Source organism: Silurus aristotelis (assembly GCF_946808225.1).
Source record: "Silurus aristotelis genome assembly, chromosome: 22".
NCBI lineage: Eukaryota > Metazoa > Chordata > Actinopteri > Siluriformes > Siluridae > Silurus > Silurus aristotelis.
This window is the reverse complement of record NC_139595.1, coordinates 15,606,373-15,628,601: the sequence shown is the minus strand read 5'-3', so window position 1 is coordinate 15,628,601 and position 22,229 is coordinate 15,606,373. Positions and strand designations below refer to the sequence as shown.

The following is a 22,229-nucleotide window of genomic DNA, read 5'->3' as shown; positions in this document are numbered from 1 at the left end:
TGTTAGAAGAGTCTCAAGTGTCAGAGCTTTGTAAAAAAACAAAAGGAGTCTTTTTTTTTTTTTACCATGAGAAAAGGCGTAGGATGTAGGATGCTGTAGCAGTTGCTATACAGAAAGTGTTAACAGGAACCCGTTTAATGGAATTTCTGCATTGAAAGTAACTATTGCAAAGTGCAGTTCTCAGACTCCCATCTAACTTCCCTATTGTAAACACTGTATAATAGTTTTTTTTAAATATATTTGTTGCTTGATGTTTGTTGTATGTATGTGAACTGTTTGCAGTAACATTACAATATACCTTTGAGATTAATAAAGCTATCTGTCTGTCTGTCTGTCTGTCTGTCTGTCTGTCTGTCTGTCTGTCTGTCTGTCTGTCTGTCTGTCTGTCTGTCTGTCTTAATTAAATTCATTGTTATTTGTTTAGTGCCTTTAACAATAAACATTGTCCCAAAGATTAATCCATCCATCCATCCATCCATCCATCCATCCATCCATCCATCCATCCATCCATCCATCCATCCATCCATCCATCCATCCATCCATCCATCCATCCATCCATCCATCCATCCATCCACATTATATAGAGTATATCACAGTAGACACATGACTTTTTAGATAAGTACCCAGACATTGTTCCAAGCGTCTGTCTGTCTGTCTGTCTGTCTGTCTGTCTGTCTGTCTGTCTGTCTGTCTGTCTGTCTGTCTGTCTGTCTGTCTGTCTGTCTGTCTATTTCAATTCAATTCATTGTTATTTGTTTAATGCCTTTAACACTAAACATTGTCCCGACTGTCTGTCTGTCTGTCTGTCTGTCTGTCTGTCTGTCTGTCTGTCTGTCTGTCTGTCTGTCTGTCTGTCTGTCTGTCTGTCTGTCTGTCTGTCCCAGTCGGGCTTTAGAGCAGTCCAGCTTTCATACTATTTCCTATAAAATAAAGGTCAATCACCAGAAAAGTCCACACACTTCATTTCGTTGCCTTGTACCGTAAAGTGCACTGACAATAAAGTTGAATCTAATCTTAAGCATTTTTCCGAGGATATGTTGGGTTTCCTAACTGTCTCTTTATCTTCATGCAGATCAGGTAGAAGTTCAGGCCCTCGGGTTTCCCACGTGGCAGTCAAACATATTCGTCTGCCGGTAACGTTTTAGTGAAGCTTGCATGCAAACTGTGAGGATGATCTGCTGAGCTCGAGTGTAGCTCCAGTCAGGTTATGGAACACGATTTTGTTTCGAGCTACACAAAAGTCATGCGCACACACAAACACACACACACACACGCAGCTCCTGAGTTATTGTAGCACTGTGCGTGAACTTCAGAATGCCCTCGCTGGAGTGGACGTGCTGCCAAAACAAAGAGAGCGGGAGTAAGAGGAGGGGTTAATTGCGAGGTTTTTGGACAAAGACAATGAACTACGACTGCGCTCCATACAAGCCTAATCTGTTTTATGACACAGTTGCTTTGGCAGCGCTTCGAAGTCAAGTAATAATCGCAGAGCAGCCGAGGGTCTTTCAGAAGCAAGCCTTATTTACTGCAAGGGCTTTAAAAGACACGAGATTCCCGATGGAGCCCGATTTGCACTCGCATCGTCTGAGGAATGCCCAGGCACCACTCTGATATCGCTTATCATCTATCCGAGGGTGGATATTTTTGACGTCTGCGGTCGAACGTACTTTTATGAGGCTTTCTGTGCGTAGGTCTGCGGGGCTCTCCTCGGTATCTCTCTGTCTCGTTGTCTTTTTCTGTCTCTCGCCCTCAGATATTGGGCAAGAAGATAGAAGGATAAAGCATGGCAGTGAATCTCAGCGAGATTAGGCAGGCTCAGACATGGCGGTGCCACGGAACGCAGGTCTTTTTTTATGAGACGGGCCCTCGTCGCGTTTGATAGCGTGTAATTAAACGCAGTGGGCCAGGCTTTATTAGAAAGCTCAGTACATTAGATGTATGTCGGCTAGGCCCAGCGCAGCAGTTACCATGAGGTCTGCCAACCCCATCCACCTTATAGCTGTGTGTTGTTTTTCATATTAGTTTAGGTCATGCAGAGGTTCTGCTTCTTTCAGTTCAACAACTGACACACACACACACACACACACATATATACACACACTTCTGCACTCTATCCCAAGCCTGCTCTGGCATTATCTAATAATAAAAAATAAACAGACTTTAAAGAGCCATTACTGGTTCCACAGGGCTTCCTCTCGAAGCCTCTCTTGCCAGCTTTAAATCTTTAAACAGCTGCTCACTAAAGCTTACCAAGTGATGAGGAAGTGTGGAGAGACACAACCAGAACAAAAGCATGTGTTTTGCCATGTATTCATTCAATTCCATTCGATTATTGATATTTATTGAAAACATTCTGACATTCTAGCATTATGACTGGTGAAGTGAGTAACACTGATTATCTCCTCATCATGACACCTGTTAGTGGGTGGAATATATATGGCAGCAAGTGAGCATTTTGCCTTAAAAGATGATGTGTTTGAAGCAGGAGAAATGGGCAAGCGTAAGGAGTTTCACAAGGGACAAATTATGATGACCAGACTACTGGATCAGGCAGCAAGTGAGCATATCTCAAAACTGCAGCTCTTGTAGGCTGTTCCTGGCCTGCAGTGGTCAGTATCTTTCAAAAGTGTTTCAAGGATGGGGAGCAAAGGCTGCCCTGTGTGGTCTGATCCAACAGATAAGCTCCTGTAGCTCAAATTGCTAAAGAAGTTAATGTTTAATGCTTGACAGGTCAGAACTGTTTTGGAAGAAAAAATGGGGACCAACACATTCTTAGGCAGGTGGTCATAATGTTATGCCTGGCCAATATGAATAAATTAATACATTTACCCATATGCGTTTATCTCAAATGAGCACTGGGAGTTACCCAGTGGCAACGGTGGCAACAAAAATTCCCTGAAATGGTATGAGGAAGAAACCTTGAAAGGAACCAGCCTCAAATGGGAACCCATCCTCATTTCCGAATATCACATCAAAGGTCAAAAGAAGGTGCTTTATACATGTCACATGTATTTTTACAGCAAAGTGAAATTCTTTCTTTGCATATCCCAGCGATTTTAGGAAGCTGGGGCCAGCCATGATACAGAGACTCTGGAGCAATGAGGGTTAAGGGCCTTTCTCAGGAGCGCAAAGAGTGGCTTGAACCTCCGACCTTCTGATCAGAAACCCAGAGCCTTAACCAATTAACCACTACGTTTGTCAATGTTCAGTTTATCAACTGTTCACTGGTGGACACTTGATTGCTAATCCTAATCCGTACTAATGCTGGTATAAGGACAATGATGTGGAACCCCATGGCACAATGATGTGGAACCCCAGTCTGCATTACAAAGCCTGCTTTAAGGGCCATGGAACAACATATAGTATATAATGCCAAGCAGAAAAATAAACTTTTTGATCAATATCAGTCACTTGTATTTACTAAGCTACATTTACATCACAGCAGCCACAAATACTGCGCTGATTTTATAAAATATGACATAACTGTGAAGTCAAACGTCTGGTTTATATTTAAGTTCCAGTTGTTACTACGCTCGAGCAGTTAATGTGATCAAAGCGTTTCGCCCCGAGCTGACGTGAGTGTGAAATTTTTGTTTGTGGGGGCTTTGAAATGCGAATACAATAAAACGTGTTTAACAGCTAGTCGAACATGTATAACTGTATCATTCATTAACAGTGTTATTCGAGCAAGTTCAGATTCAGAGCAAGTTTTCCACAGGAATTTGCTGGCGTGCACACGTTTCTTTAGGTGACGGCTATGTGCATCAAGCTAAATTTGTCCCCGCCCAACCAACCCCAGCTCTCAGGGGTCAGTGCAAAGCGACATTTACAAGCTTCTCTAATTTACTGAGAGATTGATGAGGAGACTCCCTCCTCTTGGCACCCCTCCCCCTCCTGAAACCCTCCTCATCGAACCCCAACTCCCTGCTCTGACTCCTTTTACTCAAACACTTATACTCTCACTTTCTTTTTCAGTCTCGCAGTGTGTAGAGTGATAAGAAGGGCTTAGACAGGGCTGCTGAGATAAGAAGCAACGAGTGGGACGTGCTATTTAAAATAGGCCAAAGAAACATAAACCATACTCTTTTTTAACTAGTAAAAGCCTAAGGACGATCACCGAAAGGCCTCGTCTCTCGTTGTTTTACATCTTTTGGAAATGAAGCCGCAATTGAAAACCAACATGGTTTATGTCTGCATATACAGAAATAACTTTCTGTACCAGGAGGGGGCAGTGGTCTGTATTTTGGGATCAAACATTTAGCGAGAATTGGACGTTCCATATCAGATACGTTTGGATCTTTTTTAGTACCATAATATATAGCCATATGTGGTTCTTCCCCAAGGTGTTACCAAAAGGTTTTGGTGCACACAATTGTATAGGACATCTTTGAATGCGGTAGCATTCAATTTTCCATTTACTTAAACTGGGAGAACCAAACTTAGCATGGCAATACCCCTATGAGCAAGCACGCTCCATGAAGATAGGTATGAATGAGAACAAATCTCCACAAGCACACTCCAAAATCTAGTGGAACATCTTCTCAGAAGAGTAGAGGTTCTTATAAGAGTAAATGGAAACTAAATGTGGAATGGAGATGTTCAAAAAGCACAAACTAATTTTATGTCAGGTGTTCGTAAATCTTTGTTCATACAGTGTATATAAATCCATACAGTCTGACTTTCAGACCAAGCATAAAAGAGACATCAGCAGCATAGTTCAGTAAAGTACACCCTCTTTGAATTCTCTGGTTTTACATATCAGGAGTAAGTAGGAGCATGTATCAAGAGTAGGTAACAGCTATGTGTTAATCAAATTCCTGTGCCCACCCCCTGTAAATGTGATCTGGATCATTCAGATGTGTGTTGACACAATGCCAAAGAAAAAAGACATCAGCAGTGATCTTAGAGAAGCAATTCTTGCTGCCCGTCAATCTGGGAAGGGTTATAAGGCCGTTTCCAAACAATCTAAAACTCACCATTCTTCAGTGAGAATGATTGTTCACGAGTGGGGGGAGGTGGTAGCTTAGAGGTTAAGGCATTGGACTTTGGACTTTAGATTGTGAGGTCAAATCCCAGCCACACCAAGCTGTCACTCTGGGCCCCTGAGCAAGGCCCCTTAACCCGATAACTGCTCAGATGTATGAATGAGATCAATTTAGGTCGCATTTGGATAAGGGCATTTGCCAAATGTTGTAAATGTAAATGTACAAGTGGAAAAGATTCCAGATAGTTGTTAATCTACTCAGGAGTGGACATCGCAGCAAATTCACCCCAAAGTTAAACCACGCAATGATCCGAGAAATTGCAAAAAACAAAACACAAGAGTTAAATCTCGGTCGTTGCAGGCCTCATTAAGCATGTTAAATGTGAAAGTTCAAGACAGTACTATTAGAAAAAGACTGAACAAGTATGGTTTGTTTGGAAGGGTTGCCAGGAGAAAGCCTCTTTTCTCTGAAAAGAGCAAGGCAGCACGGCTTACGTCTGCAAAGTTGCATCTGAACAAACCACGAGACTTCTGGAGCAATGTCTCTGTGGACAAAGTGAAAAAGCTTAGTCATAATGCACAGCATATCAGAAAAAAACATCTCATACCAACTGTCAAACCCGATGGTGTAGGGGTGATGACTTGGGCTTGTTTTAAACCACAAGACCTGGGCACCTTGCAGTCATTGAGTCGACCATGAACTCCTCTGTATATAAACGTATTCTAGAGTCAAATCTGAGGGCATCTGTGTAACAGCTAAAACTTGGCCAAAATTGGTTCATTCATTCAGCAGAACAGTGATCACGAACACACCAGCAAATCTCTAACCGAATAACAGAAAAGAATCAACAGGTTTCAATGCTGTGGCAGGACTTTAAGAGAGCTGTGCATAAACAAAAGCTTGCAAACCTCAGTGAAGTGGAACTACATTGTGAAGAGGAGTAAGCAGAACTTCCTTCACAATGACGTGAGAGATGTGAAGTCATACAGTAACACGATTACTTCGAGCTATTCATAAGGTGTACTTCACGGGCGTATTTTCAGCGGCTGCAATTGAGTTTACTCGAAATATTACAGAGCGCTTTTGTGTTCAGTGCAGTAACGAAATAAATGTCATTAGTTTCTGTACTTGAGCAGCTTTTTTGCACATATTGTAGTTTAATTTCACTACATTTCAAAGTCAAATATCGTACTTTTTACTCAGCTGCGTTTTTATTTATGTTTGGATAAAAACTTAACTGGTCAAACACGCAGCAATCCCCAAAACTCATGCTTGGTGGGATCTACTTTTCACCAACATACAGTTTCGCATAAGTTCAACAGCAAGCAGAACATTTTCAGAGTAATAAATAATGGAAGAAACTCCTGACTGTATACCTTTGGCCTTATTTACATGATTTGAAATGTATTTGAAAAGAAGTTTTTGGACTCATGATAATAGATTAATAGATTTCAATCAGTGTTTTACTCATTTCATTCATTCATTCATCATCCATTCATTCATCAAGTTCATTTGAAGGCAAAAACTTTTGTACTTTTACTCGAGTGAAAGTTTAAAAGGACACTTTTACTGGAGTCATATTTTACAGAGTGTATCTTTACTTTTACTCACGTATATATTGTTTTTGTAGTTCGTCCACCACTGGTTTAGTGACAAGGACGTACATTTCAAAATCTACTTCCTGTTGCATGTTAAAAGCACGCTTTTGTTTGATTCCTCAGTAACACCATTCCACCGTGCACCGTGAAGTACCAAGTTGGTTTTCAGAGACGCTTCGTGCTTTTGTTCGTAAGGTTTGGTGCAAAGTAAGCATCCCATCGCCAAATGTGTGTGCGCCAGCTGGGCTTCTCCGGCCAAGCTTTCCTAATTTATATTAGACGAGTGCAAGCCTCTACTCCACCGGACAGTATGTGTAAACACTACACGTGTGTGTGTGTGTGTGTGTGTGTGTGTGTGTGTGTGTGTGTCACATGCCACCCTGTCGATTAGCATCTTGTGAGGAGAAGCAGAACAGGCTTCTCTCGGTCAGCAAAGACATATTTAACATGGCTGATGTAATGGGGCTGAATCAGCAGATAGTTCTACAGGGAGCCATTAGACTCCAGCATGTGTCATTAACCCCCCTCTTTTCTCTTTTTCTTCAGCTCTATCTATCTGTCTCCTGGTTTTTTTTTTCTTTCTCAAACACAAACACAGTCCAGGTGGAGTTCAATTCATTTTGCATTTCTTTTTGTTCATTTAGATTACTCATATTTAAGGGGTCAGTATTTTAGGTACTATATCAACCAACATTCTTGTTTTCTCCACACACAATTGTGTAGGTCTTTGAATTTCACATTTGAACTTTGAGACCCAAACCTGTTCCAGCATGACAATGATCCTCTGCACAAAGTCATATGAAGATATGCTTTACGTAGGATGGAGTAGAAGATCTCCTGCTATAGAGCCACAGAGACGTTTGACATAACAGCGTTTGACATACAGCGATGCTGCAATGAGCCGTTTGAGGTGTTTGGAGTGGCACGAGCGCTTCAAGAGCGGAAGAACATCGCCCAAAGATGACGAGAGCTTAGGAAGACCTTCAACTCAACCCCTGAAAATGTCAAAACCATCTGCCAACTTATGCACGATGAACGTCGGAGAACAATCCACATGATCTCACTTTTGCACGCACCCTACTCGGCAGATTTGTGGTCTTGGCCTTTTTCCCGTAGATGAAGATCCAACCCAAAGGTCGCAGTTTTGACACCAGTTTTGACATCCAGTGCGAATCGCAGAAGGTGTTTGACACACTTCGAAAAATGGTTTCCAGGACACATTTCAGAAGTGGCAGGAATGCTGAGAGGGCTGTATTGCGGTGTGTAAATAAAGTACTTTCTTAAGTACTTTTTTCTCTATAAACCTTTTGATACCACTTCGTATGGCATTTGGCAGATGCCCTTATCCAGACTGACTTATAACTGAGCAGTTGAGGGCAGCAGAGGCAGCTTGGCGGTGCTGGGATTTGAACTCGTGACCTTTTAAAGACGGTAAAAGAAGTTGGATTTGAATTTGATGTTTCATTACAGCGGCATGGCAAAGATCTTCCGGTCTTATTTAGGGTCTAACGTCCGGGCTGCAGATTGTAGCCTTTAAGCATCTGAGAAAAGTGGATGGAGAGAACGAGAAAAAGAGAGAGAGAGAGAGAGTGCCTTGGAGCTGGAGTTTACAACCCTTTCCTTTCTCACTCTAATAAGGCTACAGCGTGGAGAAGCAGCACCTGCCAATCCTAATGGCAAACGTATGTGCAGTGTGAGAGGGAGTCAAAAAGAACACTGCAAAGGAAGGAGGGTCCCCCAAAAGAGGGCAGCAGCATTGACAAAGTGAGACTGAATCCTGTGTGTGTGTGTGCGCATGATACACAAGCATCTGTGTGCATTTTATTTGCGCATTTGGCATTCGAGACTCTGGAACATACACAGCGTTGGAAGAAGACACAGATTCGGGTCCAGATAATAAAAGTCTAAGTAGCTGCGTATATCCCTGTGGTTTACAGTGAAGCTCAGCCCTGCGAGTGTGTGACGCTCCGAGCTATAAACTCATTTCCAGACTTCTGAGTCGTGCTTCAAATCGCACTTTGAGTGCAATCAGTCAACGTCCTTAACACGTACAGCTCACGCGTTATTAACGTCTAACTTGTACATTAGTGCAATGAGAAGATTTGTGATTATAGGATCATTAGTGAGCCGTTATTGGAAGGGAGGTTCGTTATTTGATGATGAAATGATGTACGTTGGAAGCACAGTGCGTGTTTTGTGCGAAGTCTTGCGAAAGTATTCACCCCCTTGCCGTTTTTCTAGTTTGTACCAGTTAATTTACACAGATTTAAAGGTGCAATATATATGTTTCTATCGTGATGCAAACAATTTTGCCGCATTTAAACCTCCTATGTCTTTTCCTGTTTAGCACATCTAACCACTGAGATTTCCAATTTCTCTGTAAAGCTGCTTAATGTTGTTAGTCACTCATTCACTCATGCCATCCAGCCCCTTTTATGACATCTAAATATTTCCCTTTAAACCACTGCGAGACAGCGAGAGTGTGAGCGTCGTAAATTCGACACGATTATTCATTACACCTTAAATTCATGAGGATTTCTTAGGAAAGGGGGTGTGTGTGGAGGGGGTTTAAAAGAAAACATATCTGATGGATGTAGGCGCGAATTTATCTCGAACCCTAATGTGGTGGAACGCGGCCCTGGAGTAAGGCGAAGCCACACGCTTAAGAAATATATTGAATCACTGACATAGTGACATAGTGTAGGGCCGCTGAAAGAAAGGAAGGAGAGACCGATCCGATGTCGTGTAGGGGACGCTAGGACAGTAGTTAAGGTTTTGTCTTTTGTTTCACATGTAAATGCCACGCAGACCATTATCCATTTGTATTTGCGGCAATTATTATTGTACATCTGTGTGATTTCAAGTTCTGTCCCCCAGGCATACAGTCTCACATACTGTCTTTTTGTACTTTCTTAGTCACACACACACACACACACACACACACACACACACACACATATGCGCGCTTCTATCTCCTGCAGCAGGAGTCTAATGGCACAATGTGTTAGATGCATTAAGAGAGCACATATCCAAAAAGCTCTCCTCGGCCCGCTATCATGTGTCTTGGCTCATTGCAGCCTGGTGTATACATCGTGCTCCATCTGTGAGTCACCCGTCTCCTCCGGGGAGCTCTAAAGCCTGGCCACGCCGCCGTGTTTGCAGAAGAATAGATGGAGCACTATTATTTTTTAAACGCTTTAGTTTTGCAGCCAGCGGAGCAGCTCCAAGCTTTTTTCCTGTTTCGGAAAAAAAAAGGTACACAACAGTAAACTTAAAACACACCGATCTCGGAGCAGCTAAGGCTGTTTATCTTCGTGTTCCTCTCCTGTTCTTTTCCTTCCATCTCTCCAAAAAACTTATAATTTCGAGGATATATACAAGAAGATTTGCAAGAAGGTAGAGAAATAGACATCGAGTTAAAAAACCACCAGCTTTAAAACAAGTGTGAAAGCTCATACAGATTGGATGAAACTGATACTTATTTTTTTTGTACCCAAGCAAGGAAGTTGACTTAAAGAAACCGTCTATTTTTCGACACAGGTCCAGGTGATCAAACGGCTGCGTTTTGGGTTTTGTCAGATGCAACCTTTCGCTTTGATTGACCAAAGGAAATAGCGTCTTACCTCAGAATCTGGAATTAAAACAGACTCCTCCTTGTGTGCTAATAGCGTCTGTGGAGCTGGCGGGTTTTTATTTTTGCTCGATCTGTGTGTGTGGGTGTGTTGTGTGTGTGTGTGTGTGTGTGTGTGTGTGTGTGTGTGTGTGTGTGTATATACATATATTGGATAGAAAATGTTTTTCACATCTCCTCCCTTTCCTCTGGCAGGTCCAGCACCTGCACCTACAAAAAAAAAAGGTCGCGGGTCACCGGATAGATGTCAGGGGTGTAAATCAGAATGGAGTGTGAGGGAACGACTACAAAGAGGGGTTTGTTCCAGGGAGAGGGGGACAGAAGCTGGAGAAAGTTTAGAGACATTGAAAGACATGAACATATCTAAATACTAGGGATGTGCCTCAACATAACCAAGGCCGATGCATAGCCAACGATACGATACATATGAAGCAACGACTGATTCAGAGCGATCCGATTTGATTCCACACAATGCGATTCAATGCAATACGATGCAATGGAAAACATATGATGCTCCGCATTTTATTGGATATGTATTTAGTACATATAGTTTGGCAGCAAATCAAAAAAGTACTTATGTGGCTTCTGACTTCAAACGCAAGACGCTTTCACAAACAGTGTGCATTCTTTTTTGACAAAGCATTTTTGTAGTGCAAAAAGAAAGAATAAAATAAAACCAGACATTCTTTCCCTGTTCTGTTTCCAGGAAGATGCAGCTCTACCTCTGCCATGTTAATCTAGATTTTATGTAAATTTCAGGACACGCCTTGGTAATGTAACGATACGTCATATACATGTAGCAGCTGAGAGAACGCGCATAAGAAACGGATTAGCGAGGAGAATTCGATCTACATATAAAATATTGGTCGCTTTCTAAATAATAAAAGTATAGCGCATCTACTAATAATTAGATATACAACCCTAACACCCCCCCCCACACTCTTCTGTGTTCTTTCCTTCTCATTAAAATGTCTAATGTAGGCTCTTAAATATATGGATTTATATATAATCTGTAAACACCATGATTACACAGGTGTCTGCAAGCTGGCAATGAAATCCAAGCTTACAATAAAAAAAAGTCTCAGAGCCTAGAAGGGACTCTCTCCCAGCTGCATTTTTATAGCACCTGAAACCAGGGGCTGGCTCTCAGATGGGAACCTGGATCCAGGAACGGAGGAGATACGGATGAGCATGATGGAAAAGGGCACTGGATTTCTTTCAGTTCCACATAACTAACTTATGTTACTATACCATACGAGTCCCTGTGTAGGATGTTAGTATTGAAATAAATGCAGTGCTATAATTATATGTGAGAACAGCTGTTATATGATATCAGACAACACTTTCTGACTAATCACTCTGAAACAACAATTCACACCTGCACTGTGGACTGTGTTGTAGATTATGGATTATCAGGGTATTTATCAGTTGAGAAAAAAAAAATAAACCTCAATTAGATTCGATCTCAAATTGGTATGTTAGAAAGTTGTTTCTGTGTGCTGTGAAAATAAAAGTCGTTGACTACCTGTTGTAAGAGACGTCGGCAAGACGTGATTCGACTATGTCGATTTCTGCACCCTAGAGCTGTCATACTGGAAAATAGGAGTGTTAATGTTTGGTTCGGCTCGGTCGTGGTTATATTTGATTCGATTTAACCCATACCTTCCATACCTTTCTATTTAACACTCTTTGTCCTCTCTCTCTGTCTGCCTGTATACAGTGGTCATATGCTCTGGAGAAGCCGAACACTGGCAGCTTGTTCAGCCTTGCCTGGTCTGCTGATGGCACTCAGCTAGCAGGAGCCTGTGGAAATGGCCAGGTCATCTTCGCTCACATCGTGGAGCAGCGATGGGATTGGAAGAACTTTGAGATCACGCTCACTAAAAGACGGACGATGCAGGTACTCAACTGTGGATAAGTGAATGAATGTTACTTCATGTTATATAACAGGATCATTATTATAACTGAATTTGTGTGATTAGCTACAATGGTTTAGAAGTGGTTATGCTTGTAGCCCAGCAATAGCATTTCACCTCATGGATCTTCTAAAAGTTCACAGAAAAGGCGCTTGTGGTTTGTTCTTTTGTGAGTAGGAAGCATAGTGACTTGGATCCGATCCTAGCTTTTAGTCTTGGATCAGCACAGTTGGCCAGTTTCACTGGTGTAGGACTTGAACACTCCTCATTGTAATACCCCACTGTTATCAGATGGACATCCTCACTGGTGTATAAAAAGCTTTGCGGGATGCTTTGCCACATTATCATAGATAACATGCACTAATATGCTTCCCAGACACTTCTTCTTCTTCTTCTTCTTTCGGCTTTTTTCCATTAGGGGTCACCACAGCGCATCATCTGTCTCCATACCCCCCCCCTGTCCTCTACATCTGCTAAAATGCCTTCCTGATTCACGTTCTATCCTTTTGTTTCCATTCACGTTAACGCTAGAACTGGACAGCAGCTCTCGGTAGCGCTAACTGACCCTTTTCGCAGCTCCCTGTAAAAAACAAACGCGCTGTCATTACTCCTGGCTCGGCTTCGATCGAGGCCTGCGCAGCGTCAAAACCCCAAACCCAGCAGCAGCATCCTTCAAAAGCCTCCCAGCTGTTCCTAGCTCTCACAAACCCGCCGAAAGCCGAAGGAGAGAGGCCTGCCCTTTGTTCCATTGTTTATATATGAAGCATTGTGGGTCGGATTATATCTCAGCAGTGCAGCGTACCAAGAGCTCTCACAGTCCGTGTGGAACACACTTGGCCTCTTTATTTCCAGGTGTGGGGATTGGACGGTGCCCATGGTAAAATGATATACCGGTCACATTGTGTTAGGAATAATAGACTGTCCAAATGCACTCTGTTGTGGCGTACAGTATATAAAAGCCTTCACACGGTTTTCACATAGTAAAGGTTTTCTGCTTTCCTGATCTTTTTTACATGATTCGCAACCGTAAAAAAAAAAAAAAAGAAGATCCGACCGTGGCTGACATTTCTGCAGACGGTATCCGCTTACAAATTTAATTGATTAGGAGTATGTTTTTCTGTGGCGCATATCTGTCCGGCTACCTGGTCAAGACGTGAAATTTAGAATGAAGAATTCTCTCGAGAGAGATTTTATACAAATCCATTTGCTGGATTTTTGTGCAAAGATAGCCTAGGCAAGATTGCAGACTAAACAAAAACATTAGTTTGGTTGTTTTGGTGAAATTTCTCCTCACTGAGCACTTTATTTTAGTCTGGTAAGTATGGTAATACTGAGTACTTTGCTCTTAAATTTTTTATGACCTGGATTTCACAAGATTTTTAAAATCATTTCTCTGAGATCCAGTTCCATGATGACTGCAGATCTCACCGGTGCAATTTCATGCCTCGAATCTGCCGCTCTACCACACCCCAAAGGTGTTTTATTGGATTGAGATCTTGATGAAACCAGTTTAAGACAGCGTTCGCGGTTTTTTTTTTTTTTTGATTGCCAGAAGTCGCCATTAGGCGATGGAGACGTAAATAGATAATAGTTTTAAATTGTTTTAGATGAGATGTTTAATTTTTTCTCCAGTATCTGCAGTCAATAATAAAGCGCTTACATTTTCACGGCAAAGGACTTTGCAAGGGTTCTGTTTCCTCGGCAGTTTATACACATTCTGGGGAAGAAGCACAAGGTTATTGCCTAAATGAATTGCCCTAAGCGGAGAGGTGCGAAGTGTAACTGATTTGTAGAGTACTGCTGACATTTCATGCGCTTCACAAAGGATACATGCTGTGTGTTAATCTCTGTGTATGTGTCTGTGGGGGTGTGCACCATTATGCCATAAGCCTCTAAGTGTAGGCAGTGACAATGGCTAGCTTGTCCAGGAGCAGCCACCACTGGTGTGTGTTTAAACTCATGCAGACCGCAAGATATTTTCTCGCGTCTCTCGTGTTTTCGTGTTTCACTCCTCTGTGTATTGTGCACAAACACACACACATACACACCCTTGTTATAGATAGCGCTCTCCGAGTCGAGTTTTGCGAAAAACCAAACAACCCCATGTCTTCAGCTGTTTATTTTCCCCAACGCATTTTTTTTTTTTTCATTTATCTTGCTTACACAGTCACATGTCACACAGTCATGTCCTTTCCTTTCCCCTCTTCTTTTATATATATATGTATATTTTTACCTTTTTTTTTTTTTATATCTGCCTGCTATATCGGCACTCGGTTAACCACTTTGCGGCGTCTATTCTTGGGTTTTTTTTTTTACAATGAACTAATTTTATTAAATTCGAGCGACAGATATAGTCTTTATCCATGTTTAGAAAGGGCTGAAAATAATGTGGGTAAATATTTTGGTCGCTTTTTATATACACTAAATGGACAAAAGTTGGTGGACACCTGCCCATATAGATGGTATGTGCTTTTTGAACATCATATTCCACATTTAGTCCGGTTTTTTGCTAACCTCCACTGTTCTGGGAAGATGTTCCACTAGATTTTGGAGTGTGATTGTGGAGATTTTTGTTTAATCAGTTAGTAGGGTGTTCGTAAAGACATTTAGTCTTATGTGCGGAGGCCTGGGGTGCACTCAGGATTCCAATTTATCCCAAAGGTGTTCATTAGGCTTCAGAGCTCTATAGTAAGCTATTGAAGATCTTTCAATGCTTTTGTCAATATAATGTATTTGTATTTTGGTTTAATTAAATAAAAAATAAAAATATATAAAAAAAATAGATATATATAAAATTATTCAATGAGTAAATAAATCCAAAAATGAAATAAAAACTATAAAATAAAGCCACAGAGACAAATAATATATATATATATATAAAAAAAAAAAAAACGTATGAATATTTATATATATATATATATATATATATATATATATATATATATATATATATATATATATATATATATATATATTTGTTTTTATTTGTTTTTTAGGTAAGGAACGTTCTGAATGAAGCAGTGGACACACTGGAATTCAGGGATCGAGTAATCAAAGCGTCCTTATCTCATGGTCACTTGGTTGTAGCCACGGCTCTGCAGTGTTTAGTCTACAGGTATTTCATCATCTCCTTTTTTCACCCATTACTTCTTATTTTTATTGCTCCCTTGCTTTTTTTTCCTGCCTTGATTGCACATTTATATCGTACTGTGACTCACCCGTTTTTACGATGATTTCATGCGGTCCTGTGGTCTGAGTCTTATTGCTTTTCTGATTTTGGAATCCTGACCTTTTCACTCGTACCTGTTTTATTTATATTACCGTAATAATAAGAACAGCGGTCTGTTCTCTTGCAGCTCCAAAAACTGGAACACGCCACTGATATTTGACTTGAAGGAAGCCACAGTCAGCCTGATCCTCCAAGCCGAGAGGTGAGACTCTTCTGTGTGTTCCTTTCCGCTTTTGGTTTTATCTCTGAAGCAAGAATTTTCGAGCGCTCCAGTTCATCCCAATTGCAGGCCACTCAAGATCTTTCACTCCAACTCGTATAAAGCATATCTTAATGGAGCTGGCTTTGTTCACAGAGGTATTGTTATGCTGGAACAGATTTGGGTCGTTTAGTTCAAGTGAAGGTCCCCTGGTGGTCTAGTGGTTAAGATGCAGCGCTCTCACCGCTGCGACCCGGGTTCGATCCCCGGTCAGGGAACCATCCCCAGCCACTCTCAGTGCCGGTCACAAGCCCGGATAAATTGGGGAGGGTTGCGTTAGGAAGGGCATCCAGCGTAAAACATGTGCCAAATCAAACGTGCGGAGGATCCGCTGTGGCGACCCCTAACGGGAGAAGCCGAAAGAAAGTTAGTTCAAGTGAAGGGAAAATTGAATGCTTCCACATCTAGAGATACAATTGTGTACCTTTTAACTTTGTGAAAGAAGCACAAATGACTGGAAAAGTCCGGTGTTCTATTACCTTTGGCCTTATTGCGTTTTCTGCCATTAGAGATCATGAATCAAGAACTTTTGACAAATCAGAATCAAAGTTTATTTAAACAAATCAGCGTAATAACATTAAACAAAGTATAAACTCGAAGGGATGTAACAGTACACGTATTCGCACTGAACCGTTTCAGTACATGACCTTCTATATGCACACGTGTACCGAATGCAATCCTTTGTCAAAATCTGAGTTCCCTCACGAATATATTAAGTGGCGGACCGCAAGTACGTTTAGTCTCCGTCTCGCACATTGAGCGCAGTGTCACTGTCATTACTTAAACAGGGATTTTCCTGTGCATGCGTTAAAACCGCTGCCAGTTCCTGTCTTCGCCAACGTTTGTATGACAGTATAGTTATATAAATTCGCTAGACTTTCAAAAGGAAAGATTTCTGACAATTTCCCATATCGAGAGAATGAATGAAGGATGAAAGGAAACTATTCATATATTAATTAATTAATTGAATCAATGAATAAATATCTATATTGTGTTTCTCAAATGCAGACATTAGTTATGCTGAAATAAGTAGAACAGTTTAGAAAATTAAATATTAAATGTAACCCCCCCCCCCTCCCCACACACACACACACACACACACACACACACACTTATATACACATCTAAACTATGAAATTTTTCGATTTATTACATTTTATTTATTTTATTAAATTTGTGCCTATTTAATCAATTTCATTGATATAATAAAAAGGTATTTTGCATTAATTTGATTTATTCTATTTTATTTTTATATAAAAAATTTTTTATTTAAAACAAGCTGGCATTTTATTCATTTTATTATTTTATTATCGGTAATATTTAAATTGTAAAATAGACAATAAATTGTAATAATAATCGGCATTAATAAAAAAAAAAAAACGACAAGCAATGTTGTTTTGCATTTCTTTCCCCTAACTGTAACAAAATTGAACCGAACCGTGAATTAAAAACCGTGGCTCGTACCGAACCGTTAATTTTGTGTACTGTTATACACTTCCTGAACCCTTTATGTTATACGTAAAAATGCAATATAAAAAACAAAACTGTAGAGCTGATGCTATGAAATATACAACAAACAGACAACAATATTGTCCTTTTGTTGCCCTACCCGTTGTATCCAAGGGGTCCTCGAACACACCTGCCAAAGTGTTAGCCAACAGTGAAGCACACTTAAACCGAGACCCTCTCATGTGGAAAAGCGATCTCTATTAGTCATTGGCAACATCTCCAACATTATTGTTCATCAGCTCGGTGAAATGAAGCCGGTTGGACCGATGCAAGCTTTCCTTCCCCTCTCTTAGGAAACCTCATTTGGCTGGAAGGCAATCGCCACTTTTTTGGGTTCATTGTTCTTGTCCGTTTGGGGGGTACAACACTTTGCAACAGTTGTGAAGCAATGGCACAAATTATAGGCTCCCTTCCCCCCCTTTGTTTGTTTAGTTGCTTTCTGAAAGGTTCAATTATGGCCATGGTATATAGCCAACTCTCCTATCTTTGTTGTTTTGCGCCTTGTCTTCTCTGAAGGCATTTCCTATTGGTGGATGGAGGAGGCATCAATGTGTATTCCTACGAAGGCCGTCTGGTTTCCACTCCCAAGTTTCCAGGCATGAGGACAGATATTCTGAACACAAAGACCGTCTCACTGAGCAACGATACCATCGCGGTACGAGACAAGACCGATGAGAAAGGTGGGATACAAATTTATAGTCATAGTGATGTACTGTTGCAAAATAAATGGACGCCGCAATGCCTCGGATAAAGTATGTTGGAAAATAAATATTGAGTGATTGTTGTTGTGTATATAATAGTGACTATTTTAATCATGTGTTACCCATCAGTACTGGTCTTGGGAGATGCTCCAAAATATTTTTTACACATTACAGGCGCATGATAGACAAAAGAATCGGAAGTACAATGTTTCGATGAGTCTTCCATTTACGACTTTTGGCAGATGTCCTTATCCAGAGCGACTTGCGTTTATCTCTTTCATACAACTGAGCAGCGATTGGGTTAAGGGCCTTGTTCAGGGGCTCTGGAATGGCAGCTTGGTGTGGCTGGGATTTGATCTCATGACCTTCGGTTTCAAAGTCCAATGCCTTAATGACTAAGCTCCCACATCTCCTGAGATCTATTATGCTAATAAGTATTAACCCAAAATATAAAAGTTCAGCTTGAAAGTTAGTCACAATGTCTTTTACACTTATCCAGTTCTGGTCCTTCATAGTAATTGTGAAACACAAGTGGACAAATAGCGGCAACACCCAGGTTGAGTTTGCATTGGGGTCCTTTTTGCCAAACCTTCAGAATCATTCATTCACTCACCCTTATCCTACTTGATCTTAGGTTTATTTATTTACAAGCAAAATCATGGCAAATTTTACAAATGAACAGTCCATAAGACTTTTTTTTACATTAATGTTTTATTCAAGATGGAGGTCCCTCCGAAGGACTCTCTGGTTGAGCTCCAGTGATCATGAAACTTCAGTTATCAGTGCAACGCTCCATTGATCTGAGTGACCAAAAGGAAGCTTTCCCTGAAATAATATATTGTATAATAACATAATACATATATAGACTATATAGACAAAAGTTTGTGGACACCTTAACATTTATATGTTCAACCCATTCCACATTTAGTAGTCTCCATTTGCTCATTTTAGAACCTCCACTTTTCCGTGGAGATGTTCCAGTTGATTTTGAAGTGTGCTTGTGCTCATTCAGCAGCAAAGGTGTTAGTAAAATTAGGTACTGATGTAGGTGAGATGATGAGGATTGGGGTGCCCTCAGAGTTCCAATTCATCCAATATCTTCCAGTCCAACCCATGGAAACCAAATCTTCATGGAGCTCCTGCTTTGTGCATGGGGGCATTGCCAAGATGGGAGCAAGTTTGGGTCTCTTAGTTCAATCATTTGTTGCTCGCGTATCCCGAGATTCAAATTTGTGTTTCCAAATTTGTGGTAACAGACTTTTATAGAAACATGTGGCTCAAAAATCAGGTGTCCTAAACCTTTTTTTCCATATACTGTAACAGGTCATCTGTTACTGAATAATTCACATTCATATTGTTTTCCTAAGAAATCATAAGGAATGTGTATTTTATCCTAATATGACGTTTTCCCAAGTGAAACAACCTCAGTGTTTTGGCCTGATAATAACTGGCAGTGGTGCGAGTGTGAGAGAAACAAGACATGACATTATTTTTTAGTTCAATGTCGTCGTCGTCGTCGTCCCCCCCCCCACACACACACACACACAGAGACACACAGACACACACACACACACACACACACACACACCCATACCCCAGAAGTCTTTGCAATTCAATGGAGGATTATGTAATCTTGTGAAAGTGAGTGATGCTGATAAATTGCATGTAAATTGACCAGGGATGTGAGCTAATAATGCAAAAAATACAATAAAATAACTCAGTTATTACCTGAACGCTGATATACTGCTTTTTTTTTTCCCCCAGTCATCTATTTGTTCGACGCTCAAACAGGAAAGAGCATTGCGGATGGCAAGCCTTTGATCCACAAGGTAAATGTTTTTTTTTTGTTAAGTTTTACCCAGAACACACACATTATGTAGCAGGACATGAAAGCATGGTTATGCAGATATACAGTAAACACAGATACACTATATTGGCAAAAGTTTGTGGACACCTGTTCATAAGTATATGTGCTTTTTTTTAAAAGCAGGAATGGCATTCCACATTTAGTCCCAATTTGCTCCCTCCACTCTTCTGGGAAGATGTTACACTAGATTATGGAGTGTGATTGTGGACATTTGTGTTTGTCAGCCACAAGGGTGTATGTAAAGTCAGGTACAGATGTAGGTGAGGAGGCCTAGGTTATAGTCAGCGTTCAGTAGGGATGAGATCAGAGCTCTACAGCAGGCCACTCAAGATCTTCCTCTCCAAAGCATGTAAAGCATATCTTTATAGAGCTCGATTTGTGCACAGGGGCATCGCCGTGCTGGAATAGGTTCGGGTTCCGAAGTTCAAGTAAACACGTTTTATTCTACCACATCCAAAGACGTCCTGTACAATTGTGTGCCTCCATCTTTGTTGTAACAGTTTGGAGAAGAACAGCGTATAGCAGGAAAGTTTAGGTTTCCCAATACTAAAGTTTATATAGTGCACGAATATAAGAAGTGGTGGCTCCAGTGGTTAAGGCGCTGGATTACTGATCGGAAGGTCGGGGGTTCAAGCCCCGGTATTGCCAAGCTGCCACTCTTGGGCCCTTGAGCAAGGCCCTTAACCCTCTGTGTGCTCCAGGGGCGCCGTACTATGGCCGACCCTGCGCTCTGACCCCAGCTTCCAAGCAAGCTGGGATATGCGAAGAACAACATTTCACTGTGCTGTAATGTATATGTGACAAATAAAGGCTATTCTATTCTGGCTATTCCATAAGGTGGAACATTCAGATTTATTTTTCCCCCATACAAAGCTCAATGCTAGTTCACTAGTTAGTTTTGAAAACCGATGAAACTTGATAGATTATATTGCGAAAAGGTACAAACTAAATAATAAGTATGTAAACATGATATAAAAAAAAAAATACTGTAATAGCGCTGCCCTTTTTTTTGCCATCTTTCATTAGTTTGCAAAGCTTGGAGTTGATGTCGAAAAAAATAAAAATAAACCAAATAAAAAAAGCCTGACGCTGGTTTCAAATCCGAATACATAACCAGATTTTTGGAGCAGTAATCCATCTGGCAAATATCATCCATTTGAAGAAGAAAAAAAGGCTTATGCAGTGAGCGTGGCCAAGTTTTACAAGTGCACACTGGCCTTCACAATCCTTTATTTCCCATCTAATTTCTATTCAAAACTGCAGACGGTTGTAATGTACGTGTTGATGCACTCCGAACTCCATGTTCAGAATGACTTTTGCAAGTTCACTATATGGACAAAAGTATTGGGACACCTGACTTTTCCAGCCATATGTGGTTCTTTATTTAGTTTATGGTTTATTGGGTTGGAGTGCAAGATCTCCTGCTTCAGAGCTCTCCACCTCAACTCTATTGGATGTCTTTGGATGCATTTTCTTAACTTGATCTAGGAGAACAAACCTGTTCCAGCATGGCAATGCCCCTGTGCACAAAGCCAGCTCCATGAAGATATGGATTTGGAGTGGCCTGTAAAGAGCTCTACAAACCTGCTTGGTGTAGGGCAAAAGTTTTGGGACACCAAACTTTTCCAGCCAAATGTGGTTCTATGTGGTTCTAACTATTAAGACAGAGTTGGAGGCACACAATTGTGTAAGATGTCTTTGGATACGAAAGCATTCAGTTTTCCCTTCGTTTGAACCTGTTTTGGCATTGCAATGCCCCTCTGCACAAAGTTTGCAGGGTACAGTAGAAGATCTTGAGTGGCCTGCTATAGAGCGCCGATCTCAACTCTATTGAACCCCCTTTTTGGATGAATTGAAACGCTGACTGCACCCCAGTTCTCCTTACCTGAGCACAAATCTCTGCAAGCACACTAAAAAATGTAGTGGAACATCTTCCCAGAGTAGTGAAGGATATTATAAGAGAAAATAGGGACTAAATGTGGAGTGGGATGTAAAAAAAAAGGACACACAAACAAAGGTGTACACAAACTTTTGTTTATATTTTGATTAATCAAATTATTGATTAGTTGTTTAATGAATATTTAAAGGTAAATATTGAATTTCGTGAGCATTTCTCACCCTGGAAGAATCGCTCCAGGTTTCGGTGCCACCTAGAGGACAGCCGGTGCACACAGCGCCTTGGATAAGCTCAAAGAGGTCAAAGAGTGTTGAGGGTGGTCCAGGACAAGAGTTGATGGGAATAGCCAGGATTAGCAGTTACTGTTTGGCTGTGTGTGTGTGTGTGTGTGTGTGTGTGTGTGTGTGTGTGTGTGTGTGTGTGTGTGTGTGTGTGTGTGTGTGTGTGTGTGTGTGTGTGTGTGTGTGTGTGTGTGCCAGACCAGCACTCCTCAAGTGCAGCTTCAAAACCCAGGAGTGTTAAAGCTCAATCCAGCTGGATTTGTTTTCCACACACACGCACACTCATCCAAACTATGTTCGAAAACACACTTACTCACTCACACACACACATTCATCTTGACATCAGCAAATCATGT

The 22,229-nt window shown here is 41.0% G+C and overlaps 2 protein-coding genes across 4 annotated transcripts in view; one reads left to right on the top strand and one right to left on the bottom strand.

Annotated features, from left to right (window-relative positions):
* nmd3 (NMD3 ribosome export adaptor) overlaps positions 1-22,229 on the bottom strand; it is a 286,762-nt gene that overhangs the window by 179,384 nt on the left and 85,149 nt on the right. The gene's annotated exons all lie outside the window — the stretch shown is intronic.
* ift80 (intraflagellar transport 80 homolog (Chlamydomonas)) overlaps positions 1-22,229 on the top strand; it is a 69,137-nt gene that overhangs the window by 32,046 nt on the left and 14,862 nt on the right. For all 3 annotated transcript variants that reach the window (XM_083525693.1, XM_083525692.1, XM_083525694.1), the window contains exons 9-13: positions 11,935-12,114; positions 15,127-15,245; positions 15,487-15,561; positions 17,644-17,807; positions 19,593-19,657. In XM_083525693.1, coding sequence (XP_083381819.1) covers positions 11,935-12,114; positions 15,127-15,245; positions 15,487-15,561; positions 17,644-17,807; positions 19,593-19,657 — 603 coding nt within the window. The remainder of the gene's footprint in view (positions 1-11,934; positions 12,115-15,126; positions 15,246-15,486; positions 15,562-17,643; positions 17,808-19,592; positions 19,658-22,229) is intronic.